Below are 21,219 nucleotides of genomic sequence, written 5' to 3'. Positions count from 1 at the left end.
CCATTTGTGAATGTGTACCCATTTTCCCATCCCTTTCCCTCTTTGGCCTTGTTTATGCCAAGTTGGTTTTGGAAAACCTTGCCCCTCAGGGCACCTTGAAATCTGGTTGCTGTGGTGCTAGAGCTAATATTTCCAGGTATTTGATATTGCATCATATCTATTCAGAGCTCTTTTAGATAAAGATCACCATGCCTGGAGCCTTGCATGTATTAGCACTTCTACCTGTGGCTGCTTTGGTATTGGCAGGGGTCAGCGATTCCTTTGGAAAAGAAGCCTGGTGATCACCCAGTATATGGAAAGGGGTTTTTGGATCCATGTGCTTGGACCTGTGGGATGGATTGTGTAGGATAGTTTGGACAGGGCTGATCCTGCCTCAGGCAGGGGCTGGACTAGATGTGAGCTCTGGAGCTCCCTTCCAGCCCCACTTCTCTGATTCTGTGATTCTCTGTGATGGTGGGGTCAAAGCCAGCCACTGGGTTAAAGGGAAAAGACTTGAATGAAAGATCAGTCCTTCTTGGTGCTGATATCCAGAAGGTCTGGTGACCTACCAACATTGACCTCCATTTCACCAAAATTATGCTTGAACCAGTAAGCCATGCACTCACTGTTCTAGGCAGCGTGCTGATATTTAAACTGTATTTTGTTCAGCACTGCACAAAGATCCAACATGCCCCAGAAATTTCATATGTACTAGAATCTAAGATGAGGGCCTCCCCATCACCATGCCTCATCTTAGATTTGAGTACCGACCTGGGGCAGGCAGCAGTTCAGCTCCAGCTTTGGCTGGCTGAGCCACCACCTGCCCTGGGTCGGGATGGCTTGTGCAGTAGGGCAGAGGCCACGTGGTGGAGGAGACCACGCAGCCTCCCCCCCCCCCACTCCACTGCTTACCTTCAGCTCTGGCTTCAACTCCAACAGCAGGCCCAGAGCTGCCACCACTGCTTCTCCCTGTGGGGCCAGGGCCACCACCGCTGCTAACAGCCCCAGAGCAAGTGCTGTAGCCCAGAAAAGCAGTGTGAGGATGCATAGGAAATTAAAATTACTTTATACATTTCCCATGTATAGACTCTAATGTTGGGGGGGTCATCTGAAATGTGAAGTCGTATTGGATTCGGGTAAGTGCAGTACCCAACACCAGGGGTTCCCAAGCTGAGGTACATGGCTGTGACCATCCATATGTTCACTTTGAGTGAAACATTTAAGAAGCTGGGATGTAGCTCAGTGATCCAGGTAGGACCTAGATGAATGCCCATGCCTTCTCTGACAGCTAAGAGGCCTTGCTACATCAAGCCTCCTAGATAACAAGAGCCCTTGATAGAAATTCAGGTTGTATTTCAGGTGGCTACTCCAAAGGGTTAAGGTGTTCATGTTAATCCACAGAATTAGGATCCATGTGACATTTTAGCTGTAGGGCTGGAATCTTAAACTCTTCGAGCTTTAGCAAAGACCTTGGCGCAGCAGGCACCGTGGTGAGGATTACACATTAATTTAAGGCATGTGAAACTTTGGAACAAACGGCCTCAGACTCTCCCTGACTCGCAGATACGATCTAGAGGTCTTTTAAAGAGGTTGGGGTTAGGAGTTAGCTGAAGCAACTTACCCTTTGTGTTTAGCTCACAGGTCATTTCATGTGAGGCAGCTATTGTCAATAAGCAGAGAGCAAGTCTTGAGTTATGGCAGAGGGAAAAAGCATTGTGTCTACCGCAGCAAGCTGGTTCTGTGTGTTTTGGATGCGTCTCGGGTATTAACACCAGGCATCCATGCACGCAGCTCCGATTTCACGCAGGAAAGTAGAACAGGAGATACAGTATCGTGCCTGGCAACTAGAGTGTGCTCTGTTAAGTTGCTGCAGTCACATGGTTTTCTTTCATGACTAATGAGATCTAGTTTCCATTGCCCGTTGGCTTGAGCACAGCCCAGGGAAACAGCAGCCCTGGGTTCAGTTCATAGCTCTGTTACTCACTGTCTTGGGAAAACTATATCACTGTCTGCATCTCTGCGTCTATCTGTAAGCAGGGATAGTGCCCTCCTCATAGCAGTACTGAAAGCATTAATTCTTTGTATAGCGCTGAGAGGAGCTGCTGCAGAGGGCTAATATTGCTTTGAATCATAGAAAGTGAGGGTTGACAGGACCTCAGGAGGTCACATCTACTCCAACCCTCTGCTCAAGGCAGGACCAGCTCCAGCTACGTCATCCCAGCCAGGGCTTTATCTATCCGGGTCTTCAAAACCTCCAAGGATGGAGACTCCACCACCTCTCTGGGGAGCCTCTCCCAGTGTTTCACCACCCTCCTCATGAGAGAGTTTTTCCTAATATCCAACCTAAACCTCCCTTGCTGCAACGTGAGCCCATTGCTCCTTGTCCTGTCATCCTTCCCCACTGAGACCAGTCCAGCTCCATCCTCTTTGTAGCCCCCCTGCAGGGAGCTGAAGGCTGCTATTCAGTCCCCCTCGGTCTTCTCTTCTGCAGACTCAATCAGCCCAGTTCCCTCAGCCTCCCTCACCAGTCCTGTCCCCCAGCCCCCGAACCACCTTCATTGCCCTTAGCTGGACCCTCTCCAGTTTCTCCACATCCTTTCTGCAGTGAGTGGCCCACAACTGGACACAGGACTCCAGATGTGGCCTCACCAGTGCTGAATAGAGGGAAATAATCTCTTCTCTTGACCTACTGGTAGTGCCCCTACCAGTGCAGCCCAGGATGCCGTTAGCCTTCTTGGTACCAAGGGCACACTGCTGGTTCCTGTTCAGCTTCTTGTCCCCTGTCACCTCCAGGTCCTTTTCTGCAGAGCTGCTGCCCAGCCCGTCACCCCCAGCCTGCACCGGTGCAGGGGATTGCTCCCGCCTAGGTGCAGGGCTGTGCACTGTCCTTGTTGAACCTCATGAGACTTCTTTTGACCCAATCCTCCAGTTTGTCAAGGTCTCTGAAATGCAACGCTGGTCCCAACCGTTCTAAGGTTGCCAGACAATTTGCAGCCTAAGTCCTTGGTTTTTACAATTTCCTCATAACCTTTCCAGAGTCTTACGTTGTGGGAGGAAAGTTGCTTGTTCTCTGCCGTAAGGTGGCAGCGCCTGTTCCAGAGCGGGACTTGGACAATTTGGGTAAAATTGTGCCAGCCAGTTGGATGATGTGAAGGATTTCCCTTTGGAAAGAAACATCTCAGTCCCATTCCTTGCCACAGGCAGCACCACAGCAAGGGCGGTGTGAGTGGGTGCGCTTGCAGGAGGGGGACACCAAATCAAATGGAGGTACTTACATGGGAGCGCGTAGCAGGGTGCTCTGCACATAGACTCACAGAGCAGTGGGGCTGGAAGACACCTCCAGAGGTCACATCTAGTCCAACCCCCTGCCTGGGGCAGGATCAGCCCTATCCAACCCATCCCAGACGACCATAATCTAAACTGCGTAAGACTAGCTTCAACCCTGACACAGCACAGACCTAACACCCTAATCTGCCACGTGACCTGCACTGGGTGCCAAAATACCTTGCTAGGGCTCCGAACACAGGAATAAGGAAATGGCTGGATTTCAGCCCCACAGGTGTGGCGTGGTTGTATACATTTCAGCCAGTTGTATGTTCCAGTGAGGTCTGGGCCCGGCTGCAGGCCAGTTTGGGCCTCATGTCACCTCGCACCAGGATCAGGTCCACACAGCTTCCACCTGGCCAAACGCTGCCCGGTCAGGCCAAGCACTCCCAGTGTAGTGTGCAGAGCCACCATCCAGCCCGTGGGACTCCCTAAGAGCCCAGAAAATTGTCAGCGGGGGAATGGGAATTAATGCTACCAGTGGTCCCCCACCATCACATTTTTGGGCCTATGGGCCTGGATAGAGTGGCTCTGCGGGCCAGATGTGGCCTGCAGGCCTGGAGTTGAGCACCTGGCTCTAAATGGAGGAAACTGCAGGTCATAAAATCTTAGAGAAGTAGGGCTGGAAGAGACTTCCAGAGGTCACGTGGGCCCTATCCAAACCAGGTTCTTTTGCTGCGGAGCAGGGTATATGCAAGTTGTTAGCAAAGTCTGCAGCTTGCATGTTCTACAAAATTCGTCGCTGCCATTTTATTTCTTTTCTTCCATACCTTCAAAGAGACGCCAGGCACGATGGTGTAAAAGAGGGGTGTTGAGCACAGCCAGATGAGTGGCGCAGGACTGGAGGCCTCGATTGGGGGTCGGACTCGATGATCTATTGATGGTCCCTTCAATCTATTATCTATTCAATCATCTATTGATGATCTATTGAGGTCCCTTCCGACCCTAGCATCTATGAATCAGTGCAGGTGCCATATGCAGCGTGGGTCTCAGACCAGCTGCAGTGGGCAGCATGCAGCGCAGATCAGCTGGCGCACATGCCAGATCTGACATTCAGGGGACCCACAGAGCTGCATGCAGCTTGCATCCTGGGCCAGCCAGAGTGGGCACCAAGGCGCATGTGTGGGTGGGGAAGAGGTCCTGGACTGGCTCTGCATGGACGCCAGCACCGAGGGCTGGATGACGTGGCTCTGCAAAGAGGATCCAATGCACGGGCTCTATCTTTGGCACCCATTGTAAACAGCTAGTGCTATCACAGTGCTGTGTTTGCAAAATCGTCATCTGCTCAAGACCTTCATTCATTACACATGCTGGGGTTTGTTGTTCTACCGTGTCAAGGGCACGTTAAGGTTTTGCTTTAACAATGCAAACAAGCCACAGAGAAAATTCAAAATGCCAGACATGACCTGTGAAAGCTCCATGCAAGAAACTGTCTCAGGGTTATCCAGAAGGGATACAACTGTTCTGGGAATAGATCATTGCTATTCTGATGATCTGACCTATTAAGTAAGGAATAAAAATCTGCCTTGCATCAAGCCTGGTAGGACACACGCTAAGGAAGGATTGCATCCTTTCCAGCAATCCTGTGTCCCCTGCACTTACATTGGCATGAGTGCTCTTGGCCGGCGCTCTCCTGAGAAGTAGACTTTGCCCCTTTCCAGCACTGGTGGATAGCTGTATCAGGTGGAAAGTGTTGGTCTGAAGCAGCAACAGCTAGATAGGGGTGTTAGGTTCACTTGTGAGAAATAACCAGACTGGAGGGCTTGACCTTGCAAGGACAGAGCTCTGCACTTGCTGCCACAGGGCACTGGCATCATTTAAAAAAAATGTTTTCCAATCCAACAAATACCTTCATTGTTTTAGTTGCTCATTAGTTAATTTTGTTCTAATGAGGCTCTGTTAAGGCAATCATCTGACATTGGAAAAAGGAGGTGGGGGAGAACCCAAGTTAAAAAGAGCCTAATTAGCAAGTTGATTATAGCAAGCAAGAAAATGTTCTGGTTATATAAATAAGCTATTGTTATGCGCACACAAGTCAGGCCACGTTAAAACCTGCTGCTCACGGTTTAGAGGTCAGGCAGACATTGCAAATGCTGGAAAACAAAAGGGAAAAAAGAAGTGGGACTTGTTTGCCGGCCTCCAGCAGAAATGCCTCATTAAATCTTGGGGTCCTTTGCTGCCAAAAGGGCCCTTGGAGAGGGAACTGGGAACCTGGGCGAGTGTAGCCTTCTCCTTACCTTCCTCCTTTCCCCCGCCCCCGTCAAGAGCTGAAACCAGAGCAGACGGGATCGCTGATGCTGGGAGATATAAATGAATGGCCGGCCACTACGCTGGACTGGAAGGGTTTCAGGAAGGCCATAGATGATAACACCATGCCGAACAAGAAGAAGTACAATGTGAATGGAGATTCAGGGATTAAAGCCCAGGTGAGGGCAGCCTTTAGGTACTTTATTGTAGTCTCGCTAGTAAAAAGTTCACTTGGTTTTTTGTTGCTTTCTTCCTTCCTGCTCACATTTGCTTTTGGGACTAAGCCCCTTCACCTGGGGAAGAGGGAAACATAACCTGCAGAGATCGCAACGCGCTGTGCTCCGTTTCCTTTCGGAAGTGGGGGGCTCGATGCTTAGGGGTAGAGTTGAACGTGTTGTTTCCTCACTGCTCGGTAGTCCCTCGGACAGTCTTGTGAAGAGCTGCAGGTAGATCGGTGAGGTTTGGGGTAGCCAACTGTAGCCCCAGGTAGTGGGGCTTGCTCTGGTGCTTGGTAAATGGGTGAAGAGCCAGTCTTAAACCTGGGACTCATCAGTGGCAGCTTCCTGGGGTGGGAGGCAGGAGTACGTCCTTGCTTATTTAAAAGAAGCCTGCACGCACCTGCATTTACAAGTCGTTAACCCTCATGGCTTGAGTGGCTGAACTTCCCGGCCTGAATCTCCCGTCTCTGCCAAAGAGCTTCATGGCTGTTAGAAGTGCAGATGCAGAACCACAGATGGTCGAAGCAGGTCGGCATCTGAAATCAAAGCGTCTGCGGTTTGCAAGGGCCTCAGAGTTAATCCACCTGCAAAGTAACCCCTGGGAAACTTGCTTTTACGTTCAGAGGAATTTTTCCTTATTGAGCGAAGCAACTTTTGCATGTAATGGATACCCTTGTTTGTGTCGATCTTGCAGAGCTAGGGAGAGACTTAACAGTGGGGCCTCTCACTAAAGGAAAACCCTTTGCTATGGGGTAGCCTTGCTGGAGAGAGTATGAACAAGGGCTTACAATGAGGATTTTGCTCTGACAGTAAGTGGAGCTTAAGCTTTTAACCTGCTGCTTCTGAGCAGGGCACATAGGTGGTAGAGACATTTCCTATTTTAAATTGCAGCTGTAGTCTAGACATGGTGCCATGGTGTGCAAGATATAAAAAATCAGATGGAGCTGGCTAACGTAATTGTCCCAGAGAAGTCCAGTTCCAATCATTGTCTGCACAGGATTGTGACCGAAAGTGGCAGGATATAGTTTCATCTGAGGGGCTTGGGGAAATGCCATCCTAGTTAAGTGAGGCATGATCAGAGAATTGTGTTGCCACTATATATAGTGCTGCTTTGGGTTTGGTATTTAGATACTGGGCTTCGGTGCCCTTACTATTCACTCAGGCAGCGTCCCTCCCTCTCATTAGAGTAGGGTTCTGGTAGCATCATGACCTGGGTTTTGATTCTGCTTGGTGTGGGTCACTTTATACTCCTTAGCAAGTCACTTTTCAGTTTTGAAGAGTGCTCTGGGGCCTTTGAAGAAATTGTGCCTTATGAAGGAGAAATGCTATTGTACACCTCATAGTAGTTGTCTTGAATGATCCTTAAACAGGTGATACAGGAAGGGGAAAAGTTAACAGAAGTTTGCTTTTAGTCCAAATTCTGTCATCAGAATACTTTGCCCTGGCTAGAGCTCTATCATAAATGGTTTTGCCTAAAGCATCATTTGAAATCAATAATCTGCTGTTTTGAAGCGGCTTTTCCAGGCATGGAGCTATCTGCTTCAGCAGAGATTTCTTGTGGAAAAAACAGCAGCTGCTAGAAAGCCATGTGCACCAACTAGTTTGCCCATTCAGTCAATGCTGCTGCTTGTGAAGCAAGAAGCACTTTTTTTTCTGTGCATTGCCAGGTCTCCTGTAAAAAAAATTCCCACTGATTATTTTAGATTCCTGTATTATCATTTGTAGGTGTTGCAAAGAGAAAAACTTGAGGTGGTGTTGCAACTCTTACTGTAGCAGGATCATCCGATAAATCTTATGGCCTTGCCACGGCTCCAAGACGGAGCCTGAAGGAGCCACCAGAACCACCCCATCACCTTGTCCTTCGCAGTGCTCTTGCCTGCCATGGCTACCTCTGCTGTGGAGGAAAAGGTTTGTTCTTGTCCTGACTAATCTGTATTCCTTTTACAAAGGATGGAAGAGGTGTTTCTCTGCGGCAACGTGGTAATGCTCCTTCTCCTGCTCAGCACGAGGAGCGAGGTGATGGAGCTGCCAGCGTATCTCACATGGCCATACAGAGCTTTGCACCTCTCAGCCCGCTGGGCTTGAATTTGAACTTCTCCCACAGGGGACCAAAGTTGGGGCAGTTTGGTAAAATATACAGAGCCAAATAGTGTATGTATTCAAATGTAAGATGATCTCCCCCAGTAATTAGATTCTATATATGGAAACCTTATCAATGTGTTATAATTTTCTGGGTGTAGTATCTAATTATCGGAGGGTTGTCTTGATTTTGCCTCCTCCCACTGCTACAGCAGGGGAAATGATGGCTGGGAGAGTCAGGTGGCCTCCTTACCCTCTGCCCACATTTCTTCCCCCTTCAGCCCTTCCGCCCCCCTCTTACTGTCAGACCCTGCTCAGGCGCCGTGCCCTCCTGGAGCACAGCGTGGAAGGACGTGGACTGACCTGTATGCAGCAGGAAGAGGGCGAAAGGGACAGAGGGGACAGCAGACGCTGCAGAGGGGGACAAGAGACTGCTGTGGGTCTGACTGGCCCTGGCCCAGACTCAGGCCCAGTCGTAAATGCAGCAGTTGCTTGTCTCACCTCCCCACCCCACCTTGTGAGTTTGAAATGGAAGGAGCCAAAAAGCCACCGCCGTCACAATAAACGTACCCCTGGTAACTTGCATATATGTAAATGACTCTGGGTAAGTTCGTCCGGACGTCGTACATTTTAACTTGGTGCAAGCTGCTGCAAGTTTCAGCACAGGTGCTCCAGGAGCACGCTTTGGAGCAGCACTTTTGTTCCTTCTTATACATAGTGCAAACGACACATGATATTAGCCCAACGGCAAAAGGCTGATGACTGATCATATACTTTATTGGGTTGGGCAGTCAACAGCATTTCAAGCCATGGTGACCCCGCAGCCCAGCACTGCTCAGTATGTGTCTGTACTCCAGAGTTATACCCCCCCCGCCCCTCCCACAAAGGAGCCAAGGATCTAGTTAGCTCCCAGTCACGACTCGAACTGGGTGTTCTTGTCACAAGTCCTGGGACCCTCCAAAAATGTATATGCAGATGAGGTGCGGGGCAACCGAGTCCATCTCCACCCCATAGAGGGCAAGACCACACCAGTCACATATGACAGGCTGAGAGAGGAAGTGACACACTCAATCACATAGCTGTTTGGTGATGTTTACCAGACCTCTAAGACTTGTGAAGAAACGGGAATAATTGGAAATGGGAAAGAAAGGCACTGTTCAGCTGTAGGAGTGAATAGGAAGTCAAAATATGTTTGATGTAGTGGTTCACCACGACTTGGAAAAGAGTTGGTGCTGCGGGGGAGTGAACACAGTGGACACTGTATCTTGTTCGGCTGGGCTGCGCTAGCCTATCCTTGTGGTAGCATCCCTGGCAGAGGAGATCCGATACTGTGAAGGTGGCTCCCCCTTGGAGGTCAGATCACCTTGACTGGGATGCTGTAGTGAAGGGTGAAGACCTGTCCAATGCGCTGCGGGCAGGCCCTCCTACGAGAGTCTGCTGTAGCTTCCCAGTGGGAGGATCTTGGCTGCACACCAGTTCTATGGAGATGGGGGGGTTTCTGCCTAGCTTGCTCCTTTGGCCTGTTGCCTAAGGACAAGCAAGACTCGAGGTCATCTGAGCCTGCACATAGGATGCCTACCATGGATTTTTTTGGGTTTTAAATATAAATTGCATATCTCAGTTTTTTCCGCTAAGATCAGATGTAGCTTTTTTTTGCATCAAGGTGGGGGTGGGGTGTCAGGGCTGGCTCTGGCCCTCCCAGTGCCAGCCTGGTATTGCAGTACCTGCAGGCCTGCTGCCAGTTCTGTATGGAGGGAACATCCACCCGTTTGGACATTTTTTAAGGGCCGCATTTAAAAAAAGAAGGTTCCCATTAGCGTGTTTGTCCAATGGGGGCTAAATGTTTTATGGGCATGCTTAGCTTGGGCTGCCTTCAGTCAACTTCATAGTTGGTTTGTGTGACTGAGCACATACTGCTTCTTGCAGCAGTTTAGTACTAGACAGTGCATGTAATGCAGGGGGCTTGCTGGTATGCAAATATCAGATGATAGGCTTTTTTCCCCATGCTGATTGGGGGGTATCTTGTCTTATATTCAAGTAAATACGGCACTTAACATGCCCTAAGAGAGTTGATACTCGCTGGTAATGGTTTTGCTTTGTAGATAGAAGTGCTAAATCTTTAACAGCAGACAAGGTTCTTTGGGTAAATCTGGTATCTTTTATTAGACCCACTCAAATATGATTCTTTGAAAAGATATCAGATTTCCTCTAAGAACCTTGTCTACCTATGTCCTTAGACCAACACAGCTACAACCTGTACCCTGTAAACCTTTATTGGAGCAAGCAAGCTACTCGCATAAAGTCAGGGGATTTTTGCCAATATATACCAGCGTACATCTGGACCACTATCCTTAAATAACAAGTGAAGAGTCGCCTCCAACTTCTCCAAGAGAGATCTAACACCTTTGCACAACACTGAAACGCTCCGACAGCAGTGCTAAAAGTTGTCCAACAAAAGTGTTAGCTACTGAGGGAGAATTTATCTGTGATTAACAGGCTCAGCCCTCAAAAAGTTTGCCTAGATGTGGCATTATGCTGCCTGGAGGGGAGGAGTGAAAACTAGCTTCTGTTCCCGGTTTTGCCGCTGCCTTGCTGTGTAACCATGGACAAGTGAGAGAAACACTCAGAGCTTTAGTTTCAGCATCTGCTAAAATGTGAACGTCTGCTTCATGTGTCAGCTAAATGCTTGTAAAGTGCCCTGGAAGCACTGGGTGAAGGACTGCTCTAGAAATATTATCAGGAGGAAAATGAGATGTTGATAGGACTTGTGGCTTTTCCCCCTAATGAGCTGAACTTTGATTTGATAGAGAAATCGTTGTGGGAAGTTGCACGGTAAGCAGAAATAGGAACGTGGTGGCGCTGGGGGCTATGGAGCTTTTATGGTAAAGGTCACAAGAAAAAATCCACTCCCATTTGGTAATGGCAGAGCAGTTGTAAGACAGCTGTTTGTCTTGTGCTAGCGGTGGTTTTGGCAGTCTTCTTAGGAGGCAAATATGCATATCATAAAGCCATTATTTTGCTGTCTCTGGGTCCATTTCAGAACAGCTGAAGTGTGGAAAAGAACCTCAACCAGGGTGCCACGACATGCCGGGGTGCCTTGGGATCCTTTCAAAGAGATTTTGGACAGAAATCCATAGTTGTGGTCTTTTCATAGATTTCACAGATTTCATAGACATTAGGGCTGGAAGGGACCTCGGGAGATCATCGAGTCCAGCCCCCTGCCCAAAGGGCAGGAAGTCAGCTGGGGTCATAGGATCCCAGCAAGATAAGCATCCAATTTTCTCTTGAAGGTGTTCAATGTAGGTGCTTGAACCACCTCCGCTGGCAGACTGTTCCAGACCTTGGGGACTCGGACAGGAAAGAAATTCTTCCTTATGTCCAGCCTGAAACGGTCTTGCAGGAGTTTGTGACCGTTCGACCTCGTCATCCCTTGGGGCGCTCTGGACTCTTTTTTGAGTTCTCTGCACCAAAAAAAAAAAAAGAGTGAAAACTGGCATTTTCTGGGGGGTGCCCTAGGTCTGTCTAGAGGGGTGCTTTAAATCTAAAAAGGTTGAGAACCACTGCCTCGGAGATACAGATTCCCTTTCTGGTGGCAGTACATCCAGGGAAGGGTTGGCACACATGGGCAAGAGGGAAGTAATGAGCCTACTGTATAATTAGAGAGGGACAATGCACTTTGGAAAGTGTCTGGAAAAACGACACTCTTGCTCCGCCATTCTCTCCTCTGCACATTTCATAATAGATCTCCTGACTTGACCAACAAGGTTGTATTTCTTTTCACCTGCCAGAGGCGACACGGCTGTAAAGTGTGTGAACCGGAGTCTTACCATCCTCATGCACCACAGCAAACCAATCTGTCAAACTCCAGTCCGCAGCGTGCAGATGGATCCAAGGAGAAGGGTCCGTGCTTAGTGTGCGCGCTCACATTTTAGCAGAGGTGTCACACTTGCTTGGCTCTGGCCTGGAGAATGTCTTGTTTCTTGATTACTAATGGTGATCCTGAAATTGGGAAAACCAGGTTGGATTCTGTTCGAAATGAAGTGCTGAGGTCTTGTCGTCCTGCTACCTGTAAACTGAGCACATCTCCTGGAAATACTTGTAAGAGGGTCCTTCCATTGCAGGGCTATTTGTGAGAGTAGGAATGTTAGTCCCGGTGCCCTGACCAAATTGCACCTGAGGTGCGATGTTACCAGCCTAAATTCCCTACCACATTTCACTTTTGTGCGTTATCCTTCACTTTTATGACCTGTACAGTAGAGTTTGCTCTACAGAGTCAAGCAACTGTGATGTGCCACCCAAGAGGCACCTGTACTTCAGTACAACATGAAGCAACTCCATCTTTCCTTCCTATGTCTTTTTGGCGACCAGTGCTATGGGCCAGGTTTCCAGCCAGTCCAAACATGGTGTTCCTCCATGTGTTTTACCCCACAATTACGATGGCCATGTCTTTTATGGCTGATCATAACTAACCCATTTTATGGAGTACAGTTGGCACGTGATTTGAAATCCTCTGACTTGTTTTATTTCTGAGCCTGGTCTTTACACAACAGAGCAACCCATGGTTCTCCATCTCTGTCTTTCTATATATGTGGTCAGTAAAATAATGTGCTCCTCAAACTGCTGCACCAGCTTCTGAGGGTCTCCAGACAGTTCCCATTTGGACTGATAAACAGCACTGTCTCCAGTTTAAAAAAACAAAAAAAAGACACTGGGGTTATTGTGGGAGGGGTATCTGGATTCTCCTGACTTGCATGTTCATATTGGTAAAAATGGCTGGCCGGAGGATTTGAGAAACGGGTTTGTATCGTGCGTGCTAAGCTAGATCATGGAGCTAAACTAAGCAGGCAATCTAAAATCCCTCTGGGAAAAGTATAGAAACTGATACTCAGCCTTATGTGAAGGAAACCCTTGTTCTTGGATATAATCATGGGGGCTGTTTGGAGTCGTCTGCACTGGGTTTAATCTCATGCTGGATTAATTAGGGATTTGTTCTCTTAACAGATCCAGTTTGCTGACCAGAAGCAAGAATTCAACAAGCGCCCAACAAAGATTAGTCGCCGTTCGCTGTCCCGGTCCATCTCTCAGTCCTCTACAGACAGCTACAGCTCAGGTGAGTTCCTCTGTTGCCTTGCGTCTGCTCCCCTTGCACCATTCCTGGGACATTTTCACACTGAAGGTCCTCCTTTGCCTGTGAATCTGCTGGACTGTTGGCCACCACAGCAGCTTCTTCAGGAGTTGAGCGATCTCCCGTTTCCCCTTCGTAGCTCCATGGTCTTTCAGAGAGGGGGAGGAAAGAGAATATGGATGTGTTTTCCTGTCTTCCTGTACAGGCAGATGTAGCAATACATTTCTTATGTAGAGTCCAGCTTAACGTTCAGATTTAGGTTTCTGTGACTGTTCATGTTTTTGCCCCAGTCCTCCTTTTCCCTTTAGGACTTCCTTTGAAATGCAGCCTTGGCCCCCCTAGCATCTCTGCTTGCGTTTCATCTTGTCCCCCACACAGCTGCTCTGAGGGCGTGTCAGCGTTAACCCCACTCCAGGGACAAAGGCATCTCGTGCCCATGAGACTGAGGCCGAGCATTGCCCCGTGTCTTGCGCTCCTATAGGAAGGAGTCGAGAACAAGACAACTGCAACTCTCCTGGGTCTGCAAAATGGAGCCTAATGAGCATCTGACCTGCTGGTGTCCAGCTCCTGCTTCAGCTGTCTCATGCACAAAAACCCTACAAGTCTGAGAGGTTTTCTGCTTCGTTTATAAAACAGCTGCGAGCCAACTCAACCTGCCTAAGCTCATTTTTGATAGTTGCCTGCTTCTCCAATCCTGTACAAACCCTCCAGGATAGGGCCTCTTGACTTAAAGCCTGTAGGTTTCAAGCTCTGCCCTTCATGCAACAGGCTAATTCCATTAAAAGACGAACGTAACAGAGTCCTTGTCATACACTGGAAAGGTCCTCAAGGCATCCACTGTTCTCTTTGATGACACATCTCATCATTGACACAACCAAAGCTGGGCTCCGTTTTGGTTCTTCGCCTTTCAGAAGCCAGCAGTAACTCAGCAGACCTCTTAAACAGATGCATGGTCATTTGCCATGATAAGTGTTGCTGAATTCTGTCACAGAGCTGGTAAAGGACTCCTGGAGATATTTGCCACAGGGGACAGCACCACATGCCCAAACACATTATCTTATGCCCAAACACTTTATTTTAAGCTGAAATCTGAACTTGAGCTTTTTACCAAATATCTGTCTGCTACAGTGATATCAAGCCACCTGTGCGTCTTTCTCATTGTTTTTATTTTGGCCTAAAGGATCAAGAATGATATCAAGCTGTGGGGAGTAGTAGATAGGCTGAAGGGCAGGGCTAGGATTTAGAGACCTATACAAACTGGAAGACTGGACCAAAAGAAATTTCATGAAGTTCAATAAGGGCAAGTGCAAAGTCCGGCACTTAGGACAGAACTGTCCCGTGCACCAAGAGGCTTGGGACCAGCCGGCTAAGCAGCAGCTCTGCAGAAAAAGAAAGCTAGCAGCATCCTGGGCTGCGTTAGTAGGAACGTTGCCAGCAGATTGAGGGAAATTATTCTTCCTCTCTGTTTGGAATCGATGAGGCCACATCTAGAGTACAGTTTCCAGTTTTGGGGCCTCCCACTACAGAAAGGATGTGGACAAGTTGGAGAGAGTCCAGCGGAGGGCAACAAAAATGGCTAGAGGGCTGGGGCGCATGACTTGTGAGGAGAGGCTGAGGGAACTGGGTTTATTTAATCTAGAGAAGACTGAGGTGGGATTTGATAACAGGTTTCAACTGCCTGAAGGGTTGTTCCAAAGAAGATGGAGCTGGACTGTTCCCAGTGGTGGCAGATAACAGAACAAGAGCAATGGGCTCAAGTTGCAGCCAGGATAGTTGAGGTTAGATATGAAGAAAAACTTTCTCACTAGGAGGGTGGTGAAGCACTGGAACAGGCTCCCCAGAGAGGTGGGGGAGTCTCCATCCTTGGAGGTGTTGAAGACCCAGCTGGACAAACCCTTGGCTGGAATAATGTAGTTGGGGCTGATCCTGCTTTGAGCAGGGGTTGGACTAGATGTGACCTCCTGAGGTCCCTTCAACCCTCATTCTTTATGATTCTTGGATCAGCAAGCTCCAGGCCCTAATATAACTCCTCACATACCCTTCCGCAATGTGGTTGCCTCTGACAACAAAGGCCTGGTGTCAGCGATCCAGCAGTTCCCTTCCAGCCATGGGTGTTTATGGAACAAGGTTGCGACGAGCACACACTACATCCATGCCTAACATGGTCTCAGCTTTACTTGAATTGTTCAGTTAACCTATTAGTGTCTTTTCTGGAACTTCCCTCAGCACCATGAGAGGCAGCTACATGCTTTGAATATATCTTGTTCTGTTAGCCTAATAGGACCGAGCCTTTTAAGCCATCTTTCAGCTCTTTGGAACTGTGTCCACCTCATCAGAAGGCCAGGCCATTTGGTTGCAGACAATGAGTGAATCATACAACGTGTGTGTGCACCTACTGTCAGCGGGCTGGTGAGGCTACCTAAACAGCAAGGTGTCTCTACTGGGACAGCATGCTCAGCCTGCTTTGGAAACACTCTCCTGCACTGATAGATGAAAGGAACTGGTTGTTATTTTGGTCTTGAATCAAGGATGACACCTCGATCAAATATTGGCAAGGCAACAGCACAGAGCAACCCACTAACCTGCATTAAACATTATCCCCTTGCTATAGCAGCTAAGTCTCAGTGCCTCGGTCACAGATTATCGCAGCAGGAGCTCCTCATTTCCTCTATCCAGTGAAGAGACTGATTGCCAATCGCTGACAAGGGGGTCTGCACTTGAACAAGAAAGTCACTTACCCTGTGGTTACTGGGGTACTTCAAGGAGATGATATAGATCCCACAACCTGGGCTCTGGCCTCGCTTCTTGGAGTCTTTGGCGGCACGGGGCATGCATTGTCAAGGTCGTGGTTACCTGGCCCTTTATGCCTGTGTGGAAGAGCACGAGGTGGCAGTGAGCACAAGCACCGTCCTTATGGATGATATTATTGAAAGCACTCCTCTTCCCTGTGTATGCAGTACATGCGTGCCTACCGTGGCATCCCCGCTGACACCGTCCCCAAGATGAGTCACGTCATTCTTCCTTTTGTCACTTCCTTCCACGTCCAGCTTAGCCCCTCCTTTTGTGCTGCCCCTTATTCTTGGAACGGCTTCTTATATCACATCATGCATTTGTCCTTCCTCCCTCTCTGTGAAACCACTAATGCTGATATTCCCCTCCATCAGTGGCATATACCTGAACTATTGTCTCAGCTTCTGTGAATGACAGGGCAAAGCTTTAGCAGTAGAGGCTCTGTTTCAGGCTTTTGAAAAGCAATACACAAGCTAACTGTGCTCTCTGGATAACAGAGATTTGCCTGGAGGTTTGGGGGAGCCTGGTTACACATGGGCTTGATCATTAGTGACTCCCAGCTGGCTTGTTCTAACCCTTGGCCTCTTTCTATTATTGCAGAAGGGAGGCCCCAACAGCCAAGTGCGGGCTATTCCCTGCCCCACTCAGCCCAGACAAAAGCCAAGGGAACTCTCCCTGCCCCCAAAGAAGCAATGAAGACATGGCTAGCTTATCCAGGTGTAGTAGGGTGTTCACCCAAGCCTTTGTGCTGGGATGCTGTGTTTCTTCACGGGATAACCAACCTTGCTTTGCCATTGCACTGTGTGAAAACTCACCCTGTGGCTGGGAGGGTCATCTATCTCTCCCACAGTGGCCATGTTTCCACACAAAGGGCACTTAGGGGATACGGAGGAATGATGCATGTTGTGCCCTCCCCAGAGAGTGATCAGCCTGACCCCAGTTATCACCATGCAAGCTACACAGACGGGTGTTTCTCAGTGTTGTGGCTTAACTGCACCTCACGTGGTAACACAAGCTTCAAGTTGGTAGTAATGTTCAGCACTTGTCTAATACAGGTCTGTGACCTTCCATAACCATGCACTGTGTTCACAGCATTTTTGCAGATCTAATCAAGTGGTATTTTATAGCTGACTGTCATATCTGAAGGACTAATATTAGTCTAATTAGTCTCACTAATTATTCCTGGTTGCTCCAGCTGCTTAGCTGAAAGAGCTCCTAATGATTTTTTCTTTCTGATAACTCTCTTGCAATTCTTACCTTTAGTCTTTCCCACTAGAGTGCTGGCAGTTTCGATTAGTTTTATGTTCATTAAGTGCATTTTAGTGCAAATGAAAGGTGCTGGCTTGACAGTTGTGGGGACCAAAGTCTCTGTCCCCAAGACATTTGCAGTACAAATTGTGATAGATCCCATCAGCACCCGACAGCCTTGACCTGGAGAGAGCAACTCCTCTAGCCAAATGGTTAGTTGATAACTTGATAGGTACAATCCATCCTTGGCACCTCCGAACAGTGCCGATAAAGACATTTTGAACACCTACCTACTCCTCTAGATGTTGTGCCAAGCTCCCTGTAGCTCATTTCATAGAGACCACCAAAGAGTTTTGAGCTATTCCCATCATTACACTATTGCTAAGTAATATGAGCCTAAGCACCAACACTCAGGGCTGGGTTTGAACCTCCAGCTTACAGAAGTGAAAAAGCTTCTGATTCCTTTCCCTAGGCTGTAACCCACTCAACTGTTTGGGATTTCTTAACCAGTCATTTTCTACTTGCTTTCTTTGAAGTGACACCACCTCTCTTGTGGCCTCGTTTATAGTTTCCATATCAGTAAAGAGAGGGTTTTTCAAAGGACCCCAGGTGGTCCAACAACCAGCTGCTTTAGAAAGTCTGCAGGTGTACAGGACACTGTGCTAGAGGACACTCTCCTGTAATACCGTGTTAAAGTCTATCCATATGCCAAAGCATCACTGAGGAGGAATGAGGGTCAGATGTGACGTGAGAGACGTTCCTTTCAGACTCTCCTGCTCTCTTCTGCTATCTCTGGCAGAAGTAACTTAACCATGAGAATCCTAAAAAAAATAATAATAACTTCTGCAGGGCGTAGGGTTTTTTTTGGGGGGTGTCACCAGACTGCAAATAGCAGGTACTCAGCAAAAAAATTCCCTGGGGAATAAAACTACCCAATATCCTCTAAAGCAGTGGTTTTCAACCTGTGGTCCATGGACCCCTGGAGGTCCACAGACAATATCTAAGGGGTCTGTGAAAGATGACTATGATCAACCAAAAGTATTTGAATACCCACATTTACAAGTCAAATGGGTCCCCACCTCCATTCAAATTTTTTTAGGGGTCTGCAAATGAAAAAAGGTTGAAAACCACTCTCTAAGGTCTTCTTGTCTCCTAGATGGCAGTTTGGGCAGCAGCAACCATGAGATGATTGAGTTGAGGATCATGAGGAAAGAAAGGATGGAGAACAGCAGAGTAAGGACCCTGGACTTCAGAAAAGCAGCCTGGGCCGGGATGATGTAGTTGGGGCTGGTCCTGCTTGGAGCAGGGGGTTGGACTAGATGTGGCCTCCTGAGGTCCCTTCACACACTCATTTTCTATGATTCTAGTGTCCTGATTTCTACACGCTGCTTTCCTATCAGAAGGCTCACTACAGCTTTCAGAAACAAAGTATAAATCCCTCCAGCTCAGTGTTAAGTTTACCAATGCCCATCCCTCCTACCTCATTTTTGCAAAATCAAATTCCTGTTTTTCACAGGGGCAGGGGGAGGCATCCAGATAGTTTTGGCCTATGCAACGTTTTGTGTTGCAGCTGTTTTTAATCCTTGTGTGCCTTGCAAGCTAGATGTGCTGAAAAGGCTCAGTGTTGTTTTATAGCCTGTCTGTCCAGTTAGCTAGCCCTGCAACTGTGAGACAGGCAGCCGCTTGCAATGGTGTGTTTGGCATTTGCTGCAGTGGCAAGACAGCACAGTCAGTGGTTTGCATCTAGGAGCAGGTGCCCTGCCTACCTGAGTTGTAATCCTGGCGCTGCTCCTGGCTTAGTAGCTTTGCCTGGGGGAAATCACTTGTTTTCTCAGTGTCAGTGGCCCTGTTTTTACCAAAAGAGAAAAGCCTGTACCTACCTCACTGAGGCTTGGAAAATGAATTGGCTAGTATTTGTCAGCTCTTTGAAGAGCAGTAGTGCCGAATGTTGTTGTGCACAGCATGCACATTAACTCATTGCTGAAATAAAATGAGGTCAGTAATATCATTATTTAAGGAGGTTGACATTCTCATTCTGTTTCATAACTGTAGTGGGAGGGGGTCAGATTTTTTCTTAAAAAAGAGGTACATTGTTAGCTTATAATAAGTATTTTGGGTGTGATGGAGGGGATAATTAAGTGGATAGAAAGGGATTTGCTCTTGTTTGAGAAATGTTCTCTAGTCCCACATTCGCTGCTTAAAAAGAAAGTCTGGCAGTGACAGTAGGGTACTTGTCAGGATTTCAGAGCAGTCCTGCATTTTGGGGAAGTTCAGACCCAAATCTGGACACAGCTGCTTGAGACCGGTTTTGATCTGCAGTCTCATCTTGCTCATTAGATAAAACTGCTTGGCAGCTGGGAGGAGGAAGAGAGGGGTTCATACTGTTCTGCTTAAAACCAGATGGTGCCATTGACAGCTGCAGTATGAACTGTGGGTCTGATCCTGGTTTTTAAAGTTCTGGCTTAAATGGTTTCCAGGTAAATTAGGATGAAATTTAGGAGACAAGCTCAATTGCACATGCTGGTGAGATCTTCTCAAAATGTATGTATCTAGGGGAGCCGCTCCTCAATTCTGTCACGTTGCACAGGAAAGCAGTTGGGCAGTATACTGCCCGTCACCTCATGGGGGTCAAATCAAGACTCCTGCATATATAAGAGCCGCGTTACTACCTGGCTTTTTAAGGCTGTGTTACAAACATGACTTTCACCCAAGGACTAGCCCCCAGATATGTGTTTTTTTTAAAACACTGCACAGATTAGCTCTGTTTTCAAGCGTATAATCCTGCTTTAACTAGTTAATCCTTCTGGAGTTCTGGATCAGAGGACTTGATGTTATATAACTTGCTTTTCTTTTATTAAGGCAGGCTTTCAGCTCTTCAAGAGGCACCTTGGACTCTGCTCAAAAGTCCACTCCTAGAATGTGTTGCCATCGGTGTGCTGTTTGCAGGGTCAGACTTGCCTTTTGTACCCCTGCTGAGGACAGACCTTCAAGAAATTTCAGCAATGCATAATTCTTAGTAAGCAGATTAGACCTAAGCGAGGTCTTGGGGAGCCTGGCATGCAGACAGTGGCAGCACTAAGCTTTTTCACTTAGGAGCATTCAGGTATCTCAAGAAGGCTAGAAGAGTCACTGACTGGTTTGGTGGGATCTACTTGAAAGACGAACCGCTGGCCATACTGTAGGAAGTCCCTGCAGTCGAATTCCTCCATAAGAAATAAAAGACCCAGAAATTACCATGTACTGGGCCAGACTGGAGGTTTGTCAAGTCCTGTCTTACACCATGGCAGAGAGGAGATGCCAAGGGGGAGGGTGAACAGGGCACATGCAGGCTTTTCTGTTCCCTGCTTCTCTCCCATTTACAGCTTGCAAAATTCAGACATCTCATTTCTAATGAAAGGCCTGAGGAACTCTGCAAAGAGGAGTTGCCTACATGTAATTTTAGCTCTTGGCATGGGTTATCAGTACAGATCCCCACTGTCAGGATGCACCTACAGCTGTGCTGCCCCTGGAAAGCCCCAAGTCCCAGGAGAGATGTCCATTAAGGGAGGGTAGAGACCATGTAGTCATAGAGTAGGGTGGAGGGTTGAGAGATCTCTGCTGATCTACTCTAATAACTCAGGTTTCAGTCATTCTTCCTTTTCCTCTTTCTTTGATCATTTCCCTTTTCCATGTCCTTTGGGACATTGAGAGGTACAGATTGAGATATGTTGAGGTGGTCACCCTCGCTTAGAAGAATTTGCTGGGTCAGGTAAGATCTTCTAGTTGAAGGCTTTCTGTGCTTACACTTCTCTGACTTGGAAGAAACATATCACTGTCACCAAAAACAGGAAGCATGATTAAAACACTCATTGCTAAGATTTGTGGTCTTTGTGAAGCATTAGGCCTCTGTTTAAAAAATCCTCTACGGGTGGGAGATGAAATGGTGGCTGAATTCAAGAGCCTTGTGATCAAGGTTCAATGTTATCATTAAACCTATACTGTTTAACATCTTCATCAATGATGTGGACATTGGAGTCAGAAGCAGACTGGCCAAGTTCGCTGACAACACCAAGCTCTGATGGTGTTTAACACTTAACAATGCAAGGTTCTTCATCTTGCGGGGGGGAAAAACCTGCACCATGCTTATAGGCTCTGTAGTGCTACGCTGGTTAGCACTACAGATGAAAGGGACTTGGGGGTCATGGTTGACCACAAGATGAACATGAGCCT

The 21,219-nt window shown here is 47.8% G+C and overlaps 1 protein-coding gene across 7 annotated transcripts in view; it reads left to right on the top strand.

The window, feature by feature from the left end:
- The window catches only part of AHCYL2 (adenosylhomocysteinase like 2), a 151,795-nt gene that overhangs the window by 95,403 nt on the left and 35,173 nt on the right, over positions 1-21,219 (top strand). For 4 of the 7 annotated variants that reach the window (XM_019543827.1, XM_019543826.1, XM_019543822.1 and 1 more), the window contains exon 2: positions 12,849-12,957. Coding sequence is in view for 6 of the 7 variants with exons in the window: in XM_019543826.1 (XP_019399371.1) it covers positions 12,849-12,957 (109 nt within the window). In the remaining variant the exon portion in view is untranslated. Of the gene's footprint in view, positions 1-5,411; positions 5,730-7,644; positions 7,677-12,848; positions 12,958-21,219 lie in introns of those variants that run through there. The other 3 variants (XM_019543820.1, XM_019543821.1, XM_019543825.1) reach the window with 3 other exon arrangements.

The sequence above is a fragment of the Crocodylus porosus genome, unplaced genomic scaffold (assembly GCF_001723895.1).
Source record: "Crocodylus porosus isolate Cpor-Errol unplaced genomic scaffold, CroPor_comp1, whole genome shotgun sequence".
NCBI lineage: Eukaryota > Metazoa > Chordata > Crocodylia > Crocodylidae > Crocodylus > Crocodylus porosus.
The sequence above is the reverse complement of the archived record's forward strand: the minus strand, read 5'-3'. Positions and strand labels throughout refer to the sequence as shown.